This window comes from Pyrus communis, chromosome 11, assembly GCF_963583255.1.
Source record: "Pyrus communis chromosome 11, drPyrComm1.1, whole genome shotgun sequence".
Lineage (NCBI taxonomy): Eukaryota > Viridiplantae > Streptophyta > Magnoliopsida > Rosales > Rosaceae > Pyrus > Pyrus communis.
The window spans coordinates 20,221,596-20,242,107 of NC_084813.1; the positions used below are offsets into that span (position 1 = coordinate 20,221,596).

The following is a 20,512-nucleotide window of genomic DNA, read 5'->3' on the forward strand; positions in this document are numbered from 1 at the left end:
TTAAATTTTCCATTAATTTAAGTCACGTTACTTGCATATAATACATATTGGAGGGTAGATTGGTAATTTCTCATAAAGAAATAGTGTATAGAGTTAATTTTGGAGAGTAAATTAAACGTTAGATCCGCAACCTATATGAAATGTTAAGGGCTTATAGACGAGAAAATAACGGTATTACACTTTAAGTGTGTTAAGTAACTTAAGTTGGTGAAAAATTGGATAAAATAACATTGAATATAATAGTAGGGATAAAATTAGCAATTTTTAATGAATTTAATGACTTATTTTACCAAAAATCTAATTCAGAAATCTAATTTTTACTAAGATAATAGTTCAATAACTAAATCGGCACTTCACCAGTTCACCGTGCTTTTTCAAAAACCCCCAAATTTCAAACAAATCAAATGGAGGGAAACTTGTTCGTCCCATCCGTATCCATCCTCACAAGCTTTCCCAAATCTAATTTCCCAATTCGATTTTCCCGATTGCAATGGCTGACAATCTGAGCCCTAATCCGGCAGCCCAGAAGCGGAGGCTCCCAATGGCCGCTCGTGTCCAGTCTCCAACCAGCCCCTTCTTCCTCGGCACCACGACAACAACCACGAGCGTGCGCAGGCTCGCGCAGCACCCGCCGCCGCGATTCGAAAGATGTCCTTTGCGCTCAATCTGATGCCACAGCAGGGAGACCCCAATAACGGCTTCAGAAAGGCGCAGATCCTCGAGCTGTTCCAGAATTGCATCAAACTCGCCAGTGAAAATGTCAGTTTAGATTTTTCAAGTAATTGAAAGTTTTGAACTTAATTTTTTTAACAAAAAGTTTCAATTTTTTTTAGTATTTTATTTGTCAAATGAGTGAGCCATTTTTACTGCATTAGATTTTGATGTTTGTTCGTGAAATTTTTCTTAAATGTTCGATTTTTGATCTGTTGGGTGCGCAGAAAATTAATGCGAAAAATAAATGGAAGCTGAATTTGATTGACCATTTAACGGACATTATTAAGGTTGAAGAGGAAAAGGATGCAGAGACGAATTTTCGAAAGGTTAATTCGGCACTACGATGTTTCGGATAAGTTTTGGAGTTTGAAATCCATCAAGACCAAGATTTTGGTAAAACCACTTTTGAAGTGAGTGGCCGAAAGTTCACATATTCGATTGGATATGCTATGTTTGCTTAAATATGTATCACTTCTCTATCTGTGAAGGCAAGCTGCACTCATGAAGCTGGAGTCAAAATTTACTCAATGAGGGTGGATTCAGTACACTCCGAGGCATAAATCGGAACAAGGTTGGGTTTGCTATCGGCTATAACTTTGCCCGTTCGTTTTTTACTGTAGTGTATTCACTTGCAAGACAAAAAGAAGTATATTGATTTTAAAAGTGGTTCTGTACTTGATTCAGAACAATTTTCTAACCTGCGGACAAAGTAAATTTTGTGAAAGTTGAGTTCTTGGCATATTAGTCATTATACCGTTTCAAGGTAGATAAAATCGATAGTTTTGCTGTATTAACCTTTGCATTTATAACCTATACAATGAATTAGAGAACACACAATCAATGACCTTTCCTGGCAGAAGCAATGTGATTTTTTTTATGGTTTATCGGAATGAAGACTATGTAGTATAGTTATCTTTAAGCAGCTCATCTGTAAATTGTAATAGTAATTTCTTTCACATTGGACTTGTGCTCCATTGATCTTGTTAGTATCTTGATACTGTTGTAATTTTAGATACTCGACGCAGAAGAAGGTTGACTGTTCTCCGACTCACTACAGTGATTTATTGAACTCCCGTATGCTAAATGCTGACATAAATCCATACATGCAGATATCTCCCTTATCAACGCTGGAATCATCTTTTGAGGCTCTAAATGTAAAAAAGTTTGACGGTGATCATTCATCCTGTGCTATCCTTATTACTAGTTTTATATTGTGAGATGCGAGGCCAAGTTTGTGATACAATTTGTTTATATTTTCAGTTGCATTTGCAGTTGATCCCCTCTATCATCAGACGTCTGCACAATTTGATGAAGGCGGGGCCAAGGGTCTTTTAATGAATAATCTTGGAGTTTATGTTGGATGCAGAGTGCTCTTTGACTCCTCGGAAGTACCACGGATGCGCATAGCATCTGATAATCAACTTGATAAATCAGATACCATTGATCTTTCTTTTGCTGGTGGTGATTTGCGTTTTCGTTACTCTTTTGGTTGACAATAAAAGTTCTATTAATAGTGGTTTAGATAATATAATGGTGAATAATAAGTTGAGTAGAATATATAATTTGGTAATCGAAAATTAGGGTACATGCTCACTCGTGAGTGTTTCATGCAATCAGGTTGAGAAAATATTGGCATTTAAACCATATTTCAAAAGATTTTTTTTTTTTTTTTTTTTTGGTAGAACCTTGGTCGCGATGACATATGGATATATTAATGGGAAGTGTTATTGGTACTTCAAAAATCTCATTCTACACTCCTGTGTATTTTTCTTTCCTAACATAGAAAATTTGGAGTGTAAAATGAGATTTTTAAAGTGCTAATAATAATTCCCATATTAATTCCTATTTAAGTAGGATTATATCAATATATAGAGTTATATCAATCCCTATTCAGATAGAAGTCATATGCTAATTAGAAATTACATTTCTATACTACAAGGAATAATTCCGAAAAAGGTTCCAGATTAATTAACTTTGATTTAACACATCCCAGCCTACCTTCATATCAGTGGGTATGTATATGAATTCTGCTCACGGATTGATGTCCAGTTTAAAGAGACGCCTTAATATCCAGTTTAAAGGAAAATTCTCACTCGACGACGCCATGCATTGTATACAGTATATACTCTGCATTTATAAAATGAAAATGGAAAAGATTGTGGACCATGCTTGACGAAGACTCCCAAAATTGACTCAGTTCTTTTTCCATTGCTATGGCCGTATGAATTTATGATTTTTAAGCCTACAACCCACTCAATGAACCATATTACCTGCGTTTGCGGTTGCAAAGCTGGCACCATTAAATGTGTACGAAAGAAAACAATTTCTGATCACTGTTGTAGAGAATTCTAGTGGTGCCCAGAACGTTTAAAAAGAAGGTGGGACATGGCTGCTATCACTGTTGTGCAGAATTCTAATGGTGCCTATAACGTTTAATAAGAAAGTGGGACATGACAGTTAAGTTGAACATCATCAGTGGGCACGTCATCACATCTTCCAATAATTTCGTCAAAATTTTTTTGGATGTGACTAGAATGACAACAACTAAATGATACAAATATACCGCTGCGTAAAATTTGGTGACAATGAAACAAAGATATAAAAATAAAACTTTAGGATAAATTGCGGTTTGATTATTTAAAATTAGGCAATTAACCAATTGATGTTAGATTGCAGAATCAATTATATCAAATTTAAGGATAAATTAATCATTTCATCCTCAATTGTTACTTATTACTATTAAAAAATAAGCTAGTTAATCAATACATAAATTATCAACAACCACATTTTGACAAAAAAAAAAATATTAACAGCCACATCATTTAGTTTACAAAATTTAGTCTCCTTAACAATACCATAAAAAGAAAACATTTAATTAAATATCCATATTAGATGTTATGTTCTAATTGGTTGTTTGTTAAGAATCCATACATTTAGTGTGGACTCAATTATAGATAATTTCATCACTTTTCTGCTTAGACCATCTCCAATCTTTGGTTTAAAATCTAAAATTTTTAGTTAAGAAAATTTAGGTTTTAACCCAAAAACAGTTTTTTTTCTTCAACCCTTATGGATTAAATTTTTTAGCCCGAGAATATTAGAGAATGAATTTAGGATAATTTTTTTTTTCTTAAAGTAAATTTTTTTTAAACAAAATTATGTAGACAACCCTAATTTAATTTTATGAACATTTTAATAAAAAAATATTCAGATTTCGATAAATATTGAAAAATCTCTAAACTGATACCATGAAACTCGTGGAACACCATGAAGAATATGAAACACATAAAATAATTTTTTTTAATTACTTTAGCCGTTAAATTTAAATTTAGACCCTTAGATCCTTTTTTTTTTTTTTTTTTTTTACTGTTGGATTCGATCATATTAGATCTTAGTTGTTGGATTCAATGAATTTATAAATATAAAACTGAAAAAAAGTACATATATATGATGAACTAGCTCCACTAACACAAGAGGAATCTTGGGCTAAATTTACTCCAGAAATGAGTTTTGAGTTGAAACTCATATTTGCCTCAAAGGTTGGAACAAGTTGGAATAAGTTTAAAATCTAAAATTTGAGTTTTACTCCAGAGTTAGAGTAGGCCTTAGTGATGCTCTCGGTCTCAAATCAGTCTCACTCTCAAAAGTTCAAAATCATCTCATCAACCCACAGACGCAAAATGGTAGGATTATATCAAACCCATAGACGCGAGGTCATGCAATTGATACAAGGCATTTGCTGAAGCATTGGATGTGTTGTAGGTTTTGCTGCAAGTATTTACTGCCCTAGAGTGATATTATCGAATGAGAACGCATTTGTTGCCTTGCTGGAGGTGCAGAGTCCCTTGGAGGCTTGAATATGCAACTTGACCTTGCATCCAGGAAATGTTTGAAAATGGTTTGAAATAACGTTTTCGAACTGTACGTTTTTCTTAAAAATATTATGTGTTTGAAAATGGTTTGAAATAAGGTTTTCGAACTGTATGTTTTTCTTAAAAATATTAATGGTGTTGGTAGGAGGAGGAGGAGAGAAGGTGGGGTGAGGGGGTGAGGGGTGTGAGAAGGAGAAGACAAATAATTTATTTTTTTCATTTTGTATGTAAATGGTTTGAAACCAAATCGAAACTGTTTGAAACTGTTCGATTTGATTTCATTTCGGTTTTAGCTTCAAAACCGCACCGAATCAAACCGTAAAATTTTTCGGTTTCACTCATCGAATTGAACTGTGCCCACCCCTACATAGCAGTACCAAACAACCTTTAAGCTGGACTGACATAGAATAGACCAAGCTGGACTGATTTTATGAAGCTTTTGGTATAGTGTCAGACTAGAAAGTAAGATAATTAACAAACTTTAATATTATATTATGGGTAAATCATACAAAACTACTTCAATTATGGGTCGAACCACAATCTCATATCTCATATTTTAAATATTGTAATGCCATTATTTATGAGTTCATTGCAATATCACACCTCCATCAACTTTTTTGTTACATGTTGACGTGTCAAATGCACGCCTCACTACATCGCCAACTAGAATAAAAAATGATTTATTATTTATTTAACAATTAAAATTAATTGAAAACAAATAATTTTGTCCCCCCCCCCCCCCCCCACCCACACATTTGTTTGTGCCCCCACCCCCGCCCCCAACATCCCCAATCCTCACCTCATTCCGTCACCCCTCAGCCCCAGCTCCCTCTAGTTCAACCCCCACCGCCAGCCCACAACATCTGCATTCCTTCAATTCCTTCAGTTCTAGAGATCCAATATGTTGGTTCGGGTTTTCAAAAGAGAAAACTAAGGGGGTGTAATCAAATTAGAATTTGGTGGGATTTTAATAGATTTTAAAATCATGGTATATTCAACTATGATTTTGGAAAAGGATTTTGAAAGGGTTTGAAATCATGGTGTAGTCAAATTAAGATTTGAGAGGATTTTAAAGAATACATCCAAATCCGAATAGTCAATTAAAATTTTTACGAAGTCCACCTAAGTTTATATGTAATGAGAATCCTAAAGATTTGCTAGGATTTCAATGAATGGTGGATTTTGATGGATTTAAGAGTGAGGGGTATAAATATCATATGCCATCAAGAATCCTATCTTCCCCCCTCCGATTTCTTTTCACATAGAAGAAAACCCTTTCTCATATCTCAGACTTCATCTTCTTCATACTCATCCGTCATGGATATTTTTTTAACTAGTTCAAATTCGCAAACAAATACTACGAATTGAAGGTTTTTCTGAATTTTTCCCTTAAAGAAAAAAAAATCTCAAATCCCCAATTCAAAATCCACTATCAGTGCCTACACTTGCATTCTCCAGCATCTCAAGAGCATCCTCAACTCTCCCCTCTCTGCACAACCCTCCAAGTATCATGTTGGAAGTCATGGTATCAGCTTTGTCGACTTTGCCACTATGGCCAAACCCATTAACCAAAATGTTGTAAGCTAGGACATTGGGCAAAATTTGGTCCTTTGGGATCATACGTTCGAACAACTCCATTGCTTCTGTGAGTCTTCCACTTTCATAGAGACCACCGAAGAGAGTTGAGTACCTAATCAAATTAGGGTAAGCAATTTTGGACCTTTTCATTTCCTTCAGAACCCCAAAAGTAAAATCAAGATCCCCATTCTTGCAATGGTGCTTAACCAAGATGTTGACAATGCATCTCAACTCTGAACAGGAGCAAGGACGGAAAAGAAAAAAATTAGGGTTTCAATTGCAGAGAGTTGGAGATGTTAATCCCAACCGTTGGATTTCATTAAAAATGCTTTAGTGCGATTCTCAATTTTTACAAAATCCTAAGAAATCCAAGAAAGAATCCATACAAGTTCATACAAATCTGTAATAGGAATCCATATAAAATCCGTCAAAATCCATATGAAATTGTTAAGTCTATTAAAATCTTTTAGAATCTGTCATACAAAAAATCCATTAAAGTTCTTTGAAATCCTAATTGACTACACCCCTAAGAATAAGAATAAGAAGAAGAACACACAGACGGGGAGTAACGGATAACGAATATTTAGGAACCCAACAAAGCTCTAACCTTCGAGGAATTTCACAACCCTCGCCCCAAATCCGGTGAACTTCCCATCCCAAGGATAAATCCATGGACGGCAAACCCATATTCCAGTTGTGGAGCTGGGAGTCGGGTCGAGCAGGTAGAGAACGAGAGGGGAAACAGAGTAGTTACCGTGGGCACCCTAATCACACGGACGACGAGTCGATAGAGCAACGGACAGCGAGACGCTGCAGAAATCCCCGGATGGTCGCTGCATCGCAGGGCACCCCTTCTACACCTCCACATTTGGGGCTTACCATTTCTAAATCACTAATTTCCTACCTACCGGTATTAAACTATCCCAAATTTTGCAGAAAATCCAAATATCCAAACTTTGAGAGAGATTTTCAAAAGCTTTTTGAGAATTTGAGAAAAATAATTTCAGGGTGCCAAGCCGTATTCATTCATAGTGGTGTTTTTGGAGGGGGCATCCTCTTTCTGGAAATTGGCTGAGGGTGCCAAGCAGTCAAAGTTTAAATTTAAATTTTTGTTTCTTTTTTAGTTTTTCTGATTTTTTTGAATTTGTTCTTCTTTCCACGTGTTAATCGGTGGGGTGATCCACGTGTTTAATAAAGTCAATGTGGAATTCCAGTTGGGTGAGAAATAGGCATGCAAACGTCAGTAATTAGCAGAAAGTTGACAGAAGTTTACTATTATAACAAATTTTTAAGATAAAATACATATGATATTGCAATAAGTAAGAATCTTGTCGGTTTCCTTATCTAACATTTTAATAAATTTATCGTTTAAAAAAAATATTTAAAATATAAAGCAGGAGATTGTGATGTAATTTATCTTTATATTATTTAATCAGTATCTATTAATATTTTATTATTAATTTAACTTTTTATTTTATTTTTTATATAATCCTCTTCCCCTCTTCATCCTGTCCCACTCTCACTCCCCTCTCCCTCCTTTTCACCCTTTTTTCTTCCTCCTTTTCTGTGACCACTGTCTCTCTGCCCTCTCCCTCCTTTTTCTCCCGTTTCACTCAAATTACTCTGGCTTTCTTCTTCTTCTTCTTCTTCTTCTTCTAAGTTTGAAACTTTGAATTTGTTTTGTTTTGTTTCAAAGGAAGTTGCGGTATCACAACTTGACGTTGGATCAGATCCAGAGCGGAACCAGCCAGGTGTTCCTCCGTGAAGCAAGGAGGGGAAATCTGGGCTGTGGGTTCGTCGAGTTTTATAAGAGGGAGAGAAATCAATTTGAAGCAAAGAGGGGGTTGACTTCGCGGGGGACTGGCATTACGACGATTGTAGGGCTTACTGTACGTATCATTTAATTTGTCCCGGTGGAGCTGGATCCCTTTGTTTTTTTGTCTTCAGTATGTGCTCCCATGTCCAGTTGTAATACAAATAATAGTGATCTCTCGAGTCTTTTTTTAATGGCTGATTTGTTATCATAAACGAGCATACCCAAAGATGAACTTTGGCTGCACTATGTGCACATAGCTTAATCTGAAGATTGCCTAAAAATTCAACCTGTGAGTATTAGTTTTTTCTTACTAGTTTGTTCTAACATATGCTCGAGTGATATAAATTAAGATTTGATAAATTTACAGATTGAAGATGACAGACACAGTTGTCCCAAGTCCAATTGTTCATGAACTTCTAAACCAAAATAACTATGAAGAATGGAGTTTGCGAGTTGAAACCTACCTGTTGGCAAAGGGTCTTTGGGAAGTTGTGGAAGCCACCACTGAGCCTCGTAAACGAGAAGATGGTGAAGTTGAATTTCAAGCCTGGAGGAAGAGTAATGCCGAGGCTTTGCACTCGATCCAGGTTTCTTGTGGGGCCGATACTTTTTCTTTTATTAGGGGCACCCGCAGAGCTAAAATTGCCTGGGATATTTTGGCAGAAAAGTTGAAGCCAGCTGAAGCATCCCAAGCCACAGGAACCGGTACGTGCGCATTTGCCTTTTCCATATAATTAGGCATTTGTCTCTGGAATTAACTTGGATCCTCACAGGACAAGGAGAAGTTCATTATCAAAATACTTTGTGATCGATTCACAGAATTTTATGCTTGTTCTTAAAATTGTTAATGTTATAAATCACTTGGTAAAGATTCATTTGGTAAAATTAATAAAATATGAGATTATTTAGTTATTGAACTGTTTAAAAATATATGGTTATATTCAATACAAACGTTACAAACCATCTATATCTATTTGCGACAATTCATTGACTAAACAACTTTAGAATTAATTAATTTTTTACAAAAATGATTTTTATTAAGTGATATATAATTTGAACAATTTTTATCATAAGCACGAACTGAGAATCAATCACGAATTTTTTTATTTTCTATGAGGAACTCCTCAACTTCGAGGTGCCAAACATACCTCTTTGCCTTTTTGTCGTACTGTATACAAAGTGTAGTGAGTCCAATTCATTAGGCCTTCCAAAAGGAAAACCCACTAATATTTCACATTTTTTTTGTTCATATTCATTAAAAAGAGAGACGTCTTCTTTTCAATAAAAAGAGAGACATCAATTGTGTGAGTAGTGTCAGTTTTGGCTTCGACATGGCTCTTTTCAGTTGAATTAGATCTATCCTTAATAGAATAGTTCAATTTAAACTACATCAAAAATAAGATAGGAAAACTATATTTCCCAATAGAGAATGATGGAATATAAACATATATGATTTCATTTTTCAGGAGAGATATCCGACGATCACACGAATAACAACCCAAACATTATTGAGGCAGAGCCAGAGAATGATGCCACAGAAGAATCGCCCCATGAAGGTATTATCTCTCGATTCTCACAAAGATTTCGATTCAATATTTATTAATTAAACTCCTTTCAAATCTACAACATTATTTTCATTCTAAAATCATCGTTTATTTCGTTTTTTACAAGGAAAAAACTAAAATGCATGATGTTATCGACTTTGGATTCTTATTAACAGTTGCAATTTACAAAGAAAAAAAAGACGGTATTCAATAGTCAAAATAGAACAAATGTACTTGTTTGGACCCATAATTACACCATCGGCCTGTGCAATCGAGGCCGTTGAGTAAGCATGATTCTAGACTGTCGGATAAGAAAGTTAAGATAATTTTGTTTTGAGATAATGTTATGGTTTTTAATCATAATAATTATCTTTTAATAAGTTATCTCAAATTTTCTTATACAAAATAAATGGGATCAAAATCATAGTCCCGATGTAGAAGCAAGTAGAACAGTCTGATTTAATTTGGATTTGTTAGCAGTGTACCATGTGGATTAGGGCAACTCGGCTTGGGATCTTATCACGTGGCATAGCATAGGATTTGTTGGTCTTGGATAATGGTGAGACAGAAACCTAGGTAGGCTAGGTCTTTTTTGCATAGTGATGGATGTGGTCAGATGAATTGATGATGGAATGACAAGCATGCTGTATGAAATATTATTTCCTATATAATTATTAATTCAATGATGGGATAATGGGATGAAAGAAAAGGAGTAGTTGGACTAGGAAACCTAGTCTAAGGAGGCATGCAAAAGATGAGCCCTCTAAAAATGCACGTGGCCTCCATTTGAGATTTCGGGTTTTGATGAGGCATGTTAGGTGGAGGACGTAGTAAAATCCCAATCAATCTCAGCAACATTATCTAGCATCGCAAAGCAAGTACTTCAGTCTTATAAATACAGATGCAGTGGCAACGGAAAAAGATGCTCCAACTCAACACACAACTGCCCTGCGCAAACCTTTCAAACAACTTGAGATTTTTTATTTTCTTTTTCCGCCAACACATTTTCAGTTTGGATAAACAGCACTGTGAAGGCAATCGGCGAACATTTTCAGCTTGGATAAACAACATTGTTACTGTAGAATTAATCGACCAAGGAGCACCTTCAGTTTGGATAAACAGCACTGTGTCGAGGCCGACTGGTTACCTATCCAAGTCTCGGTCGAGAAGGGTTTTCGAATCCTTATTGGCAGAGGTTATCTTATTAGCCTTTTCGGCGAAGTAAGGTGTTACGAGTTACGACATTCGGCGCATTGAACGCCGAGTGATTTTATAATTGGATACTCACAAGTGAGTTTCAGAGTTCGGCATTTTGACGGCTGAACTACATTTACCATCAAGACATACATTACCTTTGAGTACTTGTGTCTATATAGTCTGGTGTCGATTCGACGTGCTTATACTCTCACAAATATAATCACTGTGACCGAATCCGGTGTCGACGATTCGTGAACTTCGCAGAATTAGTAGCCTTGTTTTTAGGTTCTAGAATCCAAAGGCCGAGACTTGTTCCTTCATCAGTCGCAATCACAAGATCAAGAAGTTAGCAAAGCGCTCAACGTAACATCAACAAATTTTACTCGTCGGCCGAGCTCGGTCGACGAGTTGGCACGCCCCACATTCAACCGAATGACGTAGTGAGCTTATTAATTACTCGGTCTGCGCGCCACGTAGGTTTTGTAATTTTTAGAGTCAACATTTTGGCACGCCCAGTGGGACCCAGTGCTAAAACTACAAAGTTCATATGATATATCAAGATTCCAATCTGGTTGAACGTAGCCGATTGTATGAGCGCCTAGAGGAATTGAAAAAACACAATAAGGAACGAAAAAGATCTTTGGAAGTGGAAAATGTTCTTCGTGGCCATAGAGAGATGCAAAAGTCATTCGCTTACATGTTAAGAATAAAAGCTCTTGTTACCCTACAAAAGCAATGGGTAAATGAAGACAGGGCTCGATTTAATGCTTGGCTAGATGGAGAACATTTTCCTTACATTTTTTTTTACTACAAATTCATTCCATTTGAGGAATGGTTGGATCAAAAGACCGGGGGGCAATTTTTCACTCCGGCTACAATCAAAATTCGGCCTAAGAAGATTGTCGAGATGGCCAAAGAAGAACCTAGGCCACTTATTTGTTCGGTCAAGACTAAAAGTGTAGTAGGCCAAGAAGAAAATGTTCAATTTTCTGAGCCAAAGATTGACTCAGAAAATGATTCGTCAGAGGGGTGTTCCAATGATGAACAAGACACGGCTTCAAACCATAAAACCACATCGATTGATATGGTAATTGGAGATATGGTCTTGGACGCCGAAACCATGACAGTCGATATGGTATTTGGCTATAAAGCCGATATGGAGCAATCCCATTCGGCTCAGTTGTTCGGGTTAAAAGCCGAAATTGGCGAAATTATTATGCCTGGGGGCATAATAATTGTCCAACACATTCGGCGGCTGAAAATGAAAAATATTTTGTCGAGTCAAAAATCTTTGGAGAAAATTCTTTATTTGGTCTAGAGCAAAATCAATTTAAAATTTTTGTTATTACACGATCTCGACTTAGAATAAAGCATCGTTGGCCTCCTCCTTTTCATGGATCGGCCACTTTTATTCCTATACATTAGATTTCAATTTTTTATGTATTTTCTTATCCATCTGGCTATTTGAGCCGATGCATAAGAAAATAGGGGGCCAACGAGCACTGAGCCCTCGTTAAAAAAAAAATAATAAAAATAATTGGCAGATTGAGGCCAACTTTGAAGCCTTGGTACTAGAAACTTGGTAGTTCGGCTATCAGACATTATAGGCTTGCTCTCAATAAGCTCTTTCTCGGTGAAATTTAAGCAATGAAGGCCTGATGCTTGGTGCGGTACTAAGGCTTGATGCTTGGTGTAGTGTGCAATTTGTTTGAAAATTCAAGCCAACAACATGATAGCCTGATGTCGTGTGTGTGTGTGTGTGTGTATATATATATATATAGTTTCTTCAGGATGCCACTACCGAGAAGAATGGTAGTAGGCTTCAGCCTATGGACGTGGTAGGATACTTTTTTGGTGGTCATCTGGCACCATGATGTCCACTTTTGCCGCATCCTTTCTTGGGGCAAGTAAGCAGAGAATTTTGATGCGACTCAAATATGATGATATTAGTGACCCATTCGGTGGAATAGTCTCGGGCGAGAAAAATCGCAATGATGTGTTTGTTGAGCTCAACAGTGTTCACTTGGTTTCTGCTTATAGGCCGAGCTGCTAAGAAAAATTCTGCTCGACCTTGGCTCAAAGTTTCTCAGCCTCGGCCTTGACCATTTTTTTTTTGGGTCAAAAGAAGCCATGACCATGTCTCTTCGGCGAGTTACTAACAATCAAAATTCACCACGGCAAAGTTATTGTTATATGCTGCTTAGCATGGCCGAGGAGATTTAGTCGAATAAAAATTATTAAACCTTCGGAGTTCGTGCCATGTCCAAGTTTGAAATGAAGGTGACTCAATATCATGCTTGGTGTCATTCGGTTGATTTCTGCATGGCCATTATGTGAGTCAAAGTTGGCTTTTCAAGGATGCCATTGTAGCAGGGATTTTGGTTATAAAAACTTTTTAAGCATTTCCTACCCATTGAAGTGGAAAAGAGGGTTTTAGCAGCAAAAAGGAGGAGAGATATATTCGGCGATCCAGAAATTATCTTTGTGTTTCTCGGCCCACCAAGCGTATATAGCTAATGTTCCTCGGCCATTTTTATTAGTTACATATAATTAGTTATGTATATATAGGCCGAGCTCTAAGAACAATTTTTCTCGACCCTCCCAAATTTTTTCTCGACCTTGGCAGTCGATAGTTGTGGTAGCTGTCTCATTTTCTACTCTCCATTGCAGCTTCTCTGCCATCACAAATGGGCTGCTGAAAACAAATGGTACCCATCAAATGTTAATAAATAGAGTGCATGCATGTATGCATGTGCATGGAAGGGACGAGTGGTGAATTAGCAGAGGAAGATCAAGATATTGGCTGAACAAAGGTGATTTTAATGCCGATAAGCAAAATTTGTTTCGTCAATACGACGAAATGTTGTTGGTTACAAACAGTTAATTTCCTTAACCATTCGGTTTATGAGCTGAAGCTCAAGGAAATTGGGGGGCAATGTTTGGACCCAAAATTACACTATCGGCCTGTGCAATCGAGGCCGTTGAGTAAACATGATTCTAGACCGTCTGATAAGAAAGTTAAGATAATTTTGTTTTGAGATAATGTTATGGTTTTTAATCATAATAATTATCTTTTAATAAGTTATCTCAAATTTTCTTATACAAAATAAATGGGATAAAAATCACAGTCCCGATGTAGAAGCAAGTAGAACAGTTCGATTTAATTTGGATTTGTTAGCAGTGTACCATATGGATTAGAGCAACTCGGCTTGGGATCTTATCACGTGGCATAGCATGAGATTTGTTGGTCTTGGATAATGGTGAGACAGAAACCTAGGTAGGCTAGGTCTTTTTTGCATAGTGATGGATGTGGTCATATGAATTGATGATGGAATGACAAGCATGCCGTATGAAATATTATTTCCTATATAATTATTAATTCAGTGATGGGATAATGGAATGAAAGAAAATGAGTAGTTGGACTAGGAAACCTAGTCTAAGGAGGCATGCAAAAGATGAGTCCTCTAAAAATACACGTGGCCATTTGAGATTTGAGATTTTGGTGATGCATGTTAGGTGGAGGAGGTAGTAAAATCCCAATCAATCTCTGCAACATTATCTGGCCGCGCTAAGTAAGTACTTCAGTCCTATAAATACAGATGCAGTGGCAACGGAAAAAGGCGCTCCAACTCAACACACAACTGCCCTGCGCAAACCTTTCAAACAACTTGAGATTTTTTATTTACTTTTTCCGCCAACACATCTTCAGTTTGGATAAACAGCACTGTGAAGACAACCGACGAACATCTTCAATTTGGATAAGCAATACTGTTGCCGTAGAATCAATCGACCAAGGAGTACATTCAGTTTAGATAAACAGCACTGTTGCCGTAGAATCAATCGACCAAGGAGCACCTTCAGTTTGGATAAATAGCACTGCGTCGAGGCCGACTGGTTATCTATCCAAGTCTCGGTCGAGAAGGGTTTCCGAATCCTTATTGGAAGAGGTCATCTTATTAGCCTTCTCGGCGAAGTAAGGTGTTACGAGTTACGACATTCGGCGCATTGAATGCCGAGTGATTTTATGATTGGATACTCACAAGTGAGTTTCAGAGTTCGGCATTCTAACAGCCGAACTACATTTACCATCAAGACATACATTACCTTTGAGTACTTGTGTCCATATAGTCTGGTGTTGATTCGCATGCTTATACTCTCACGAATATAATCACTGTGACCGAATCCGGCGTCGACGATTCGTGAACTTCACAGAATTAGTAGCCTTGTCTTCAGGCTCGAGAATCCAAAGGCCGAGACTTGTTCCTTCCTCGGCCGCAATCGCAAGATCAAGAAGTCAACAACGCTCTCAATGCAACATCAACAAATTTTACTCCTCGGTCGAGCTCGGCCGACGAGTTGGCACGCCCCGTATTCAACCGAAGGACGTAGTGAGCTTATTAGTTACTCGGCATGCACGCCACGTAAGTTTTGTAATTTTTAGAGTCAACAGTACTCTATATACATATAATAAAATTAAGAAGAATAAGAAAAATCCACAACAAGTATATAGTCTATATGTTTTTGTTTTGATGATATGGGTAGCAACTATATGTTACGTACATTATTTATGGGGATATATATGTAACGTTAGCTAGCTTGGCAGGACACGAGGACAGCCATGTTAATCAAACTTTATGGGAGTTAGTGGAGAATGAGGAATGGGATGCTGCAATGGAGTTTCTTATCCAACAACCCAAGGCAGTAACTGCAAGACTTTTTGAAGGTGGGACAATTCTTCACTGGGCAGTCTTTTTTGAGAAGGTGGACATTGCAAAAGAATTGGTGCACTTAATGAGACCAAAAGACTTGGAAATACAAGACGATGTGGGTCTTACTGCTCTTCATCGTGTTATAACCAATATTCCAGAAAGCGTCGAACTAGCAAAATGCATGGTTGAAAAGAACAAGAAGTTACTCAGTATTGTCCTTCCCGATAAAACGTTACCACTTTTGGACGGCAAAATTACCCCACTTATTCATGCTCATGGTCTTGGTCATGAAAGAGGAGAAAAAATGGCTCAATACCTTTATTCCGTCACTTCGCACGAAACCCTGAACAATTCTGAATGTGCTATGCTTATTATCGACGGTCTTAAGTTAAAAAGATTTGGTAAGATTAACATTCAAATGATAATTATTATTAGTGGTGCCTTAATTTTTTTTTTCCTTGTGTAAATACTATAAAACCGTTGTATATTAATAATGTTGAGACTAAGCTAATTTTATAACGAGATCTATAGAGGTTATTTCTAAACACTCCACAACATGTAGATATTGCGTGGGATTTAATTCAGCGCCGCCCAAAGTTAGCCATTGCTAAAAATTTTTACGGGATAACACCTTTATATGAACTAGCTGGTATATCTTCTGCATTCTTAAGTGGAAGCTCGCTCAATTTCTGGGAACAATGGATTTATAACGGTTAGTAATGCTTTCCTTTTTCTCTTCATTTTAAATTTTGTCCTAATTAAGCTTTCTATTTTCTTTTATTCTTATTTGACGCAGCAATAGAAAACTCTTGGTTCACGGAACTAGTTTATATCGCGTATTAATATATAAGTGGGCTCGTGTTCTTATCTTGATAGGCATACAAATAAAACCAATGCGTACCATTGACGAACCTATTCCTACCACTGATGATGATGTTTGTATAAACGTTGAAAAACCGGAAGATGGCGACCAGAGTAATAAAAGGCAAAGGCATCTCATTTGCCCAGGTACGCATGTTACACGACAGACGTGCCATTTGTTTTTGTTAATGTTTAGTTGTTTCATAAATTAAGGTACCACAACTTATATAAATCAGTTAGCAAGCATATTTTAGGAGAAGCCCTTATATTTCAAGATAAACCCATTGACCATATTTTAGGAGAAGCCTTTATTCTTGAAGTGAAATTGGCAAGGTCAATCTCCCTATTGGTTCTGTATATATCATTTTTATTTTCCTTTTTTATTTGAGCTGATTTATAGATGCATTTGGATGCTTCCTCTTTTTTTTCACTCCTACATTCCTACTACTATGGTATCTACCTCAACAATGGATATGTAGGAGGTCATCTTCTTCATATTTACCTCTTTTCTAACTTGGTTTCAAATGGTGGTGGAGCTTATCTTCTATCAACATACATATCAAGTCTTAGTCTTATATTTTTATCCATTGCAACCTATTAATTAATATATCATTTTTTATGTTGCAATTTATGCTTTTCAATACAACTATGTATTATAAGTAGATACTTATTTATAAATCATATAATAATTTAATCAAATTTGTATAAAACCACTTAGGCTCTGCAGTCCAACTAGCGGCTTTTAGAACATTGGTCGAAGCTATCAAATATAGTGGTACTAAAGTTTGATTATTGTGTTTGATTTGGAATTATTTGAAATATTTATGGAGTTTAGAATGTCACATCCCCGCCCCGGCGGGACCACTTCCTGGGCCTGACTCCACCATAGCATGATATTGTTCGCTTTGGGCCCCCAGCACACCTCACGGTTTTGTTTCTGGGAACTCACACGAGAACTTCCCGATGGATCACCCATCCTGGGAATGCTCTCGCGAGCTACTCGCTTAACTTCGGAGTTCCCATGGAACCCGAAGCCAGTGAGCTGCCAAAAGGCCTCGTGCTAGGTAGAGATGAGAATATACATATAAGGATCACCCCCCTGGGCGATGTGGGATGTCACAATCTACCCCCCTTAGGGGCCCGACGTCTTCGTCGGCACACCACGGCCAGGGTTAGGCTCTGATACCAAATTGTCACACCCCAGCCCGAGTGGGACCACTTCCCGGGCCCGACTCCACCGTAGCACAATATTGTTTGCTTTGGGCCCCCAGCACACCCTCACGGTTTTGTTTCTGGGAACTCACACGAGAACTTCCCGATGGGTCACCCATCCTTTGAATGCTCTCGCGCGCTACTTGCTAGGCGATGTGGGATGTCACATAGAACCTTTTTGCCTTTTTATTAAAATTTATATTCTACACTCATCTAAATTAAGGGGAAAAAAGAGAGTTTAAACTTGGGACTGAGTGGATTGAAGAAAAATATCTAACCATCAAGGCAATCTATTACCTACTAGGTCTTTTATATGTGGGTTAGAGTTGTGGATTTTGGTTTCAAAGAAACTCACCTCCAACAACGGTAGAAATGTGCAGGCACAAGGAGGCTATGTACGCATTATTGATTTTGATTTCGAAGAAACTCACCGCATTTTTGTACCATATTAAGTAATGCTAAAGAGATCAAATTTTTGTACCATATTATATGGTTTAAACAGAGATATAACCTTTTTTTTTTTTTGATAAAAAGGGGATATAAACTAATTGGTAATTGAAGACTTTACTGACAATTTGGAATTTCAATGCAGGTACAAGTTTATTTCGTGGTCTAGTTCTCAAGACCTTTGGTAAACTTTTGGGTACGCTACATTATGAATTGATTTCTATGGAAATTCATTTCACACATTCTTTTTTTTATTTTATTTTATTTTATTTTTATCATTGATTCTATTTGTTTTATTCAATCTAATGTCCATATATATATAGGAGTGTGTGAAAAACTTAAAAGGTGTGTAAAAATCACTTTTATTTTATTTTCCTATTTATTGTCTTAATAATTTTTAATTACTTTCTTTGTATGTTTTTATTTTCAATTATTTTCTAATTCTATATACATAATTAAGGGTATATTGTTTGATTTGTTTTGAATGTCAACATAGGATACAATCGTATACGTCAAATGAAATTGGCCCATGTTCGGATCCTTCAATTTCTACCTCACATGTGTGAAGCGACGAAAAATGAAAATGTCAAAGAATTGCAAGACTTGGAAACAGCAATGTTCCTAGCAATAAAAAAGGGCATATGGAGTATATTACTCATTTATACAGAGCAAATTATGAACTCCGTGAGATCACCAATGAAAAAGGCCGGAACATCTTTCAATTTGCAGCTGAATGTCGTCAACATAAAGTTTTTAGTCTCTTATATGGACTAGATGCTCAACCTCATTGGCGACGGTTCGTAAGTACGCTTGATAAGTCGAGGAATAACATGCTGCATGTGGTAGGAACTATTTCCTCCGCCGCACAGATTAATCTTATTCGAGGTGCAGCTTTGCAAATGCAAAGGGAACTGCAATGGTTCAAGGTGATTACTTATCTATAGAATTAATTATATATTATACTTATAAAATCTATGTTATTATATAAGAGACTACTTAATCATATTCGTGAAAATTGATGATGGAACCCCCTCCTCTCCTATTCACCATCTTCTCTCTTGTATATAATTGAAATTTATAAGGAAAACAGACGTTATTTTATATATTTGTGGTCCATGCCTTCATAACTTTAACTCAAAATACGTTGACACTTGGCCATAAGGATTTGTACCAAGAGATCAGAATTACTCTTCGGATGTATATATTCACATCTCTTAAGTTTTTGTTGAATGACATGCAGGAGGTGGAACATTTTGCAGAGCCGGGAGATCATGAAATAGTAAATAGCACGGATGAGATGACACCACGTGAATTATTTACCAAGGGTCACAAGGACTTGGTGAAAGAGGGTGAAAAGGCAATGAAAGATACAGCAACATCTTGTACAGTCGTAGGGGCTCTCATCGTCACTATCATGTTTGCTGCAGCGTTTACGGTTCCTGGTGGAAATAAACAAGATACAGGTCTTCCTATATTTTTAAGTAAGAGAGCATTCATAACTTTTATAGTTTCAGATGTTATATCGCTCTTTTCTTCCACAACTTCAGTAATGATATTTTTGGGAATCCTCACATCACGTTATGCCGAAGATGATTTCCTCAAATCATTGCCAACAAAAATGATATTAGGCCTTATCACCCTTTTTTTATCTATCGCGGCAATGATGATAGCTTTTTCTTCAGCCCTTTCCATTATGCTAGATGGAAAATCATCTATTGCTAGTCTACTTACTTTGCTTGCTATTGTTCCAGTGGCATCTTTCATATGGATGCAATTTCCCCTCCTCCTTGAGTTAGTCATTTCTACTTATGGAGCAGGCGTGTTTGACAGGAAAATAAAAAATTGGCCTTATGAAGACCCTAAATACTCGGCCTCGTGTTAATGTTATTATAAATGATGCTTATTAGTTTTGGATTGCTACAATTTTTTTTTGAAGTTTGTAATGAAAGGTTGTTTGGATCTTGTATAATAAAACCAAATTCATCCTGGTTGTAATAAAGAGACATTAATGTACGTGTTTGAACATTTAGTCTTCTGTTGCATCCATTCTTCTTTTGTATGTGACATTTTACCGCAGTAATGAAAAGTAATTATATCTATGCCTTCTGATGCTAGTTAGAATGAATGATGACTTTTTTAAAATGCTAACTTGGTAGCTCCCAACACACAAATGTAAAATTGACGGTCATAGATTGGTCAACAAAAGAAAATGGATGTTTATATCATATGCACGAGTAGCAACGTATAATGCCTTTGGATGAACTATTAATTTAATCCTTAAATTATCATTTGAGTAAAAATTAGATCTTTAAACTATTTTTTTTCAGAAAAATCAGTCATTGAATTATAAAAATATGCCAATTACATCCCTAATATTATATTCGAAGCTACTATATTCAATTTTTCATTAATTTAAGTTACATTATTTGCATGTAATACATATTGAAGGGTAGATTGATAATTTTTCATAAAGATATAGTGTATGAAGTTAACTTTGAAAGATAAATTAGACGTTAGATCCTCAACCTATATGAAATGTAAAAGGCATATAGACGAGAAAAT

The 20,512-nt window shown here is 36.5% G+C and overlaps 1 protein-coding gene and 1 pseudogene across 1 annotated transcript; both read left to right on the forward strand.

Annotated features, from left to right (window-relative positions):
* Window positions 1-490: 490 nt before the first annotated feature.
* LOC137709169 (condensin complex subunit 2-like) overlaps window positions 491-20,512 on the forward strand; it is a 39,919-nt pseudogene continuing 19,897 nt past the window's right edge.
* Window positions 18,546-20,021, forward strand: LOC137708778 (ankyrin repeat-containing protein ITN1-like). Its single transcript, XM_068447931.1, has 2 exons — window positions 18,546-18,876; window positions 19,191-20,021. Exons 1-2 carry the CDS (start codon window positions 18,592-18,594, stop codon window positions 19,830-19,832), a joined length of 927 nt encoding a protein of 308 aa, XP_068304032.1. The 5' UTR covers window positions 18,546-18,591; the 3' UTR covers window positions 19,833-20,021.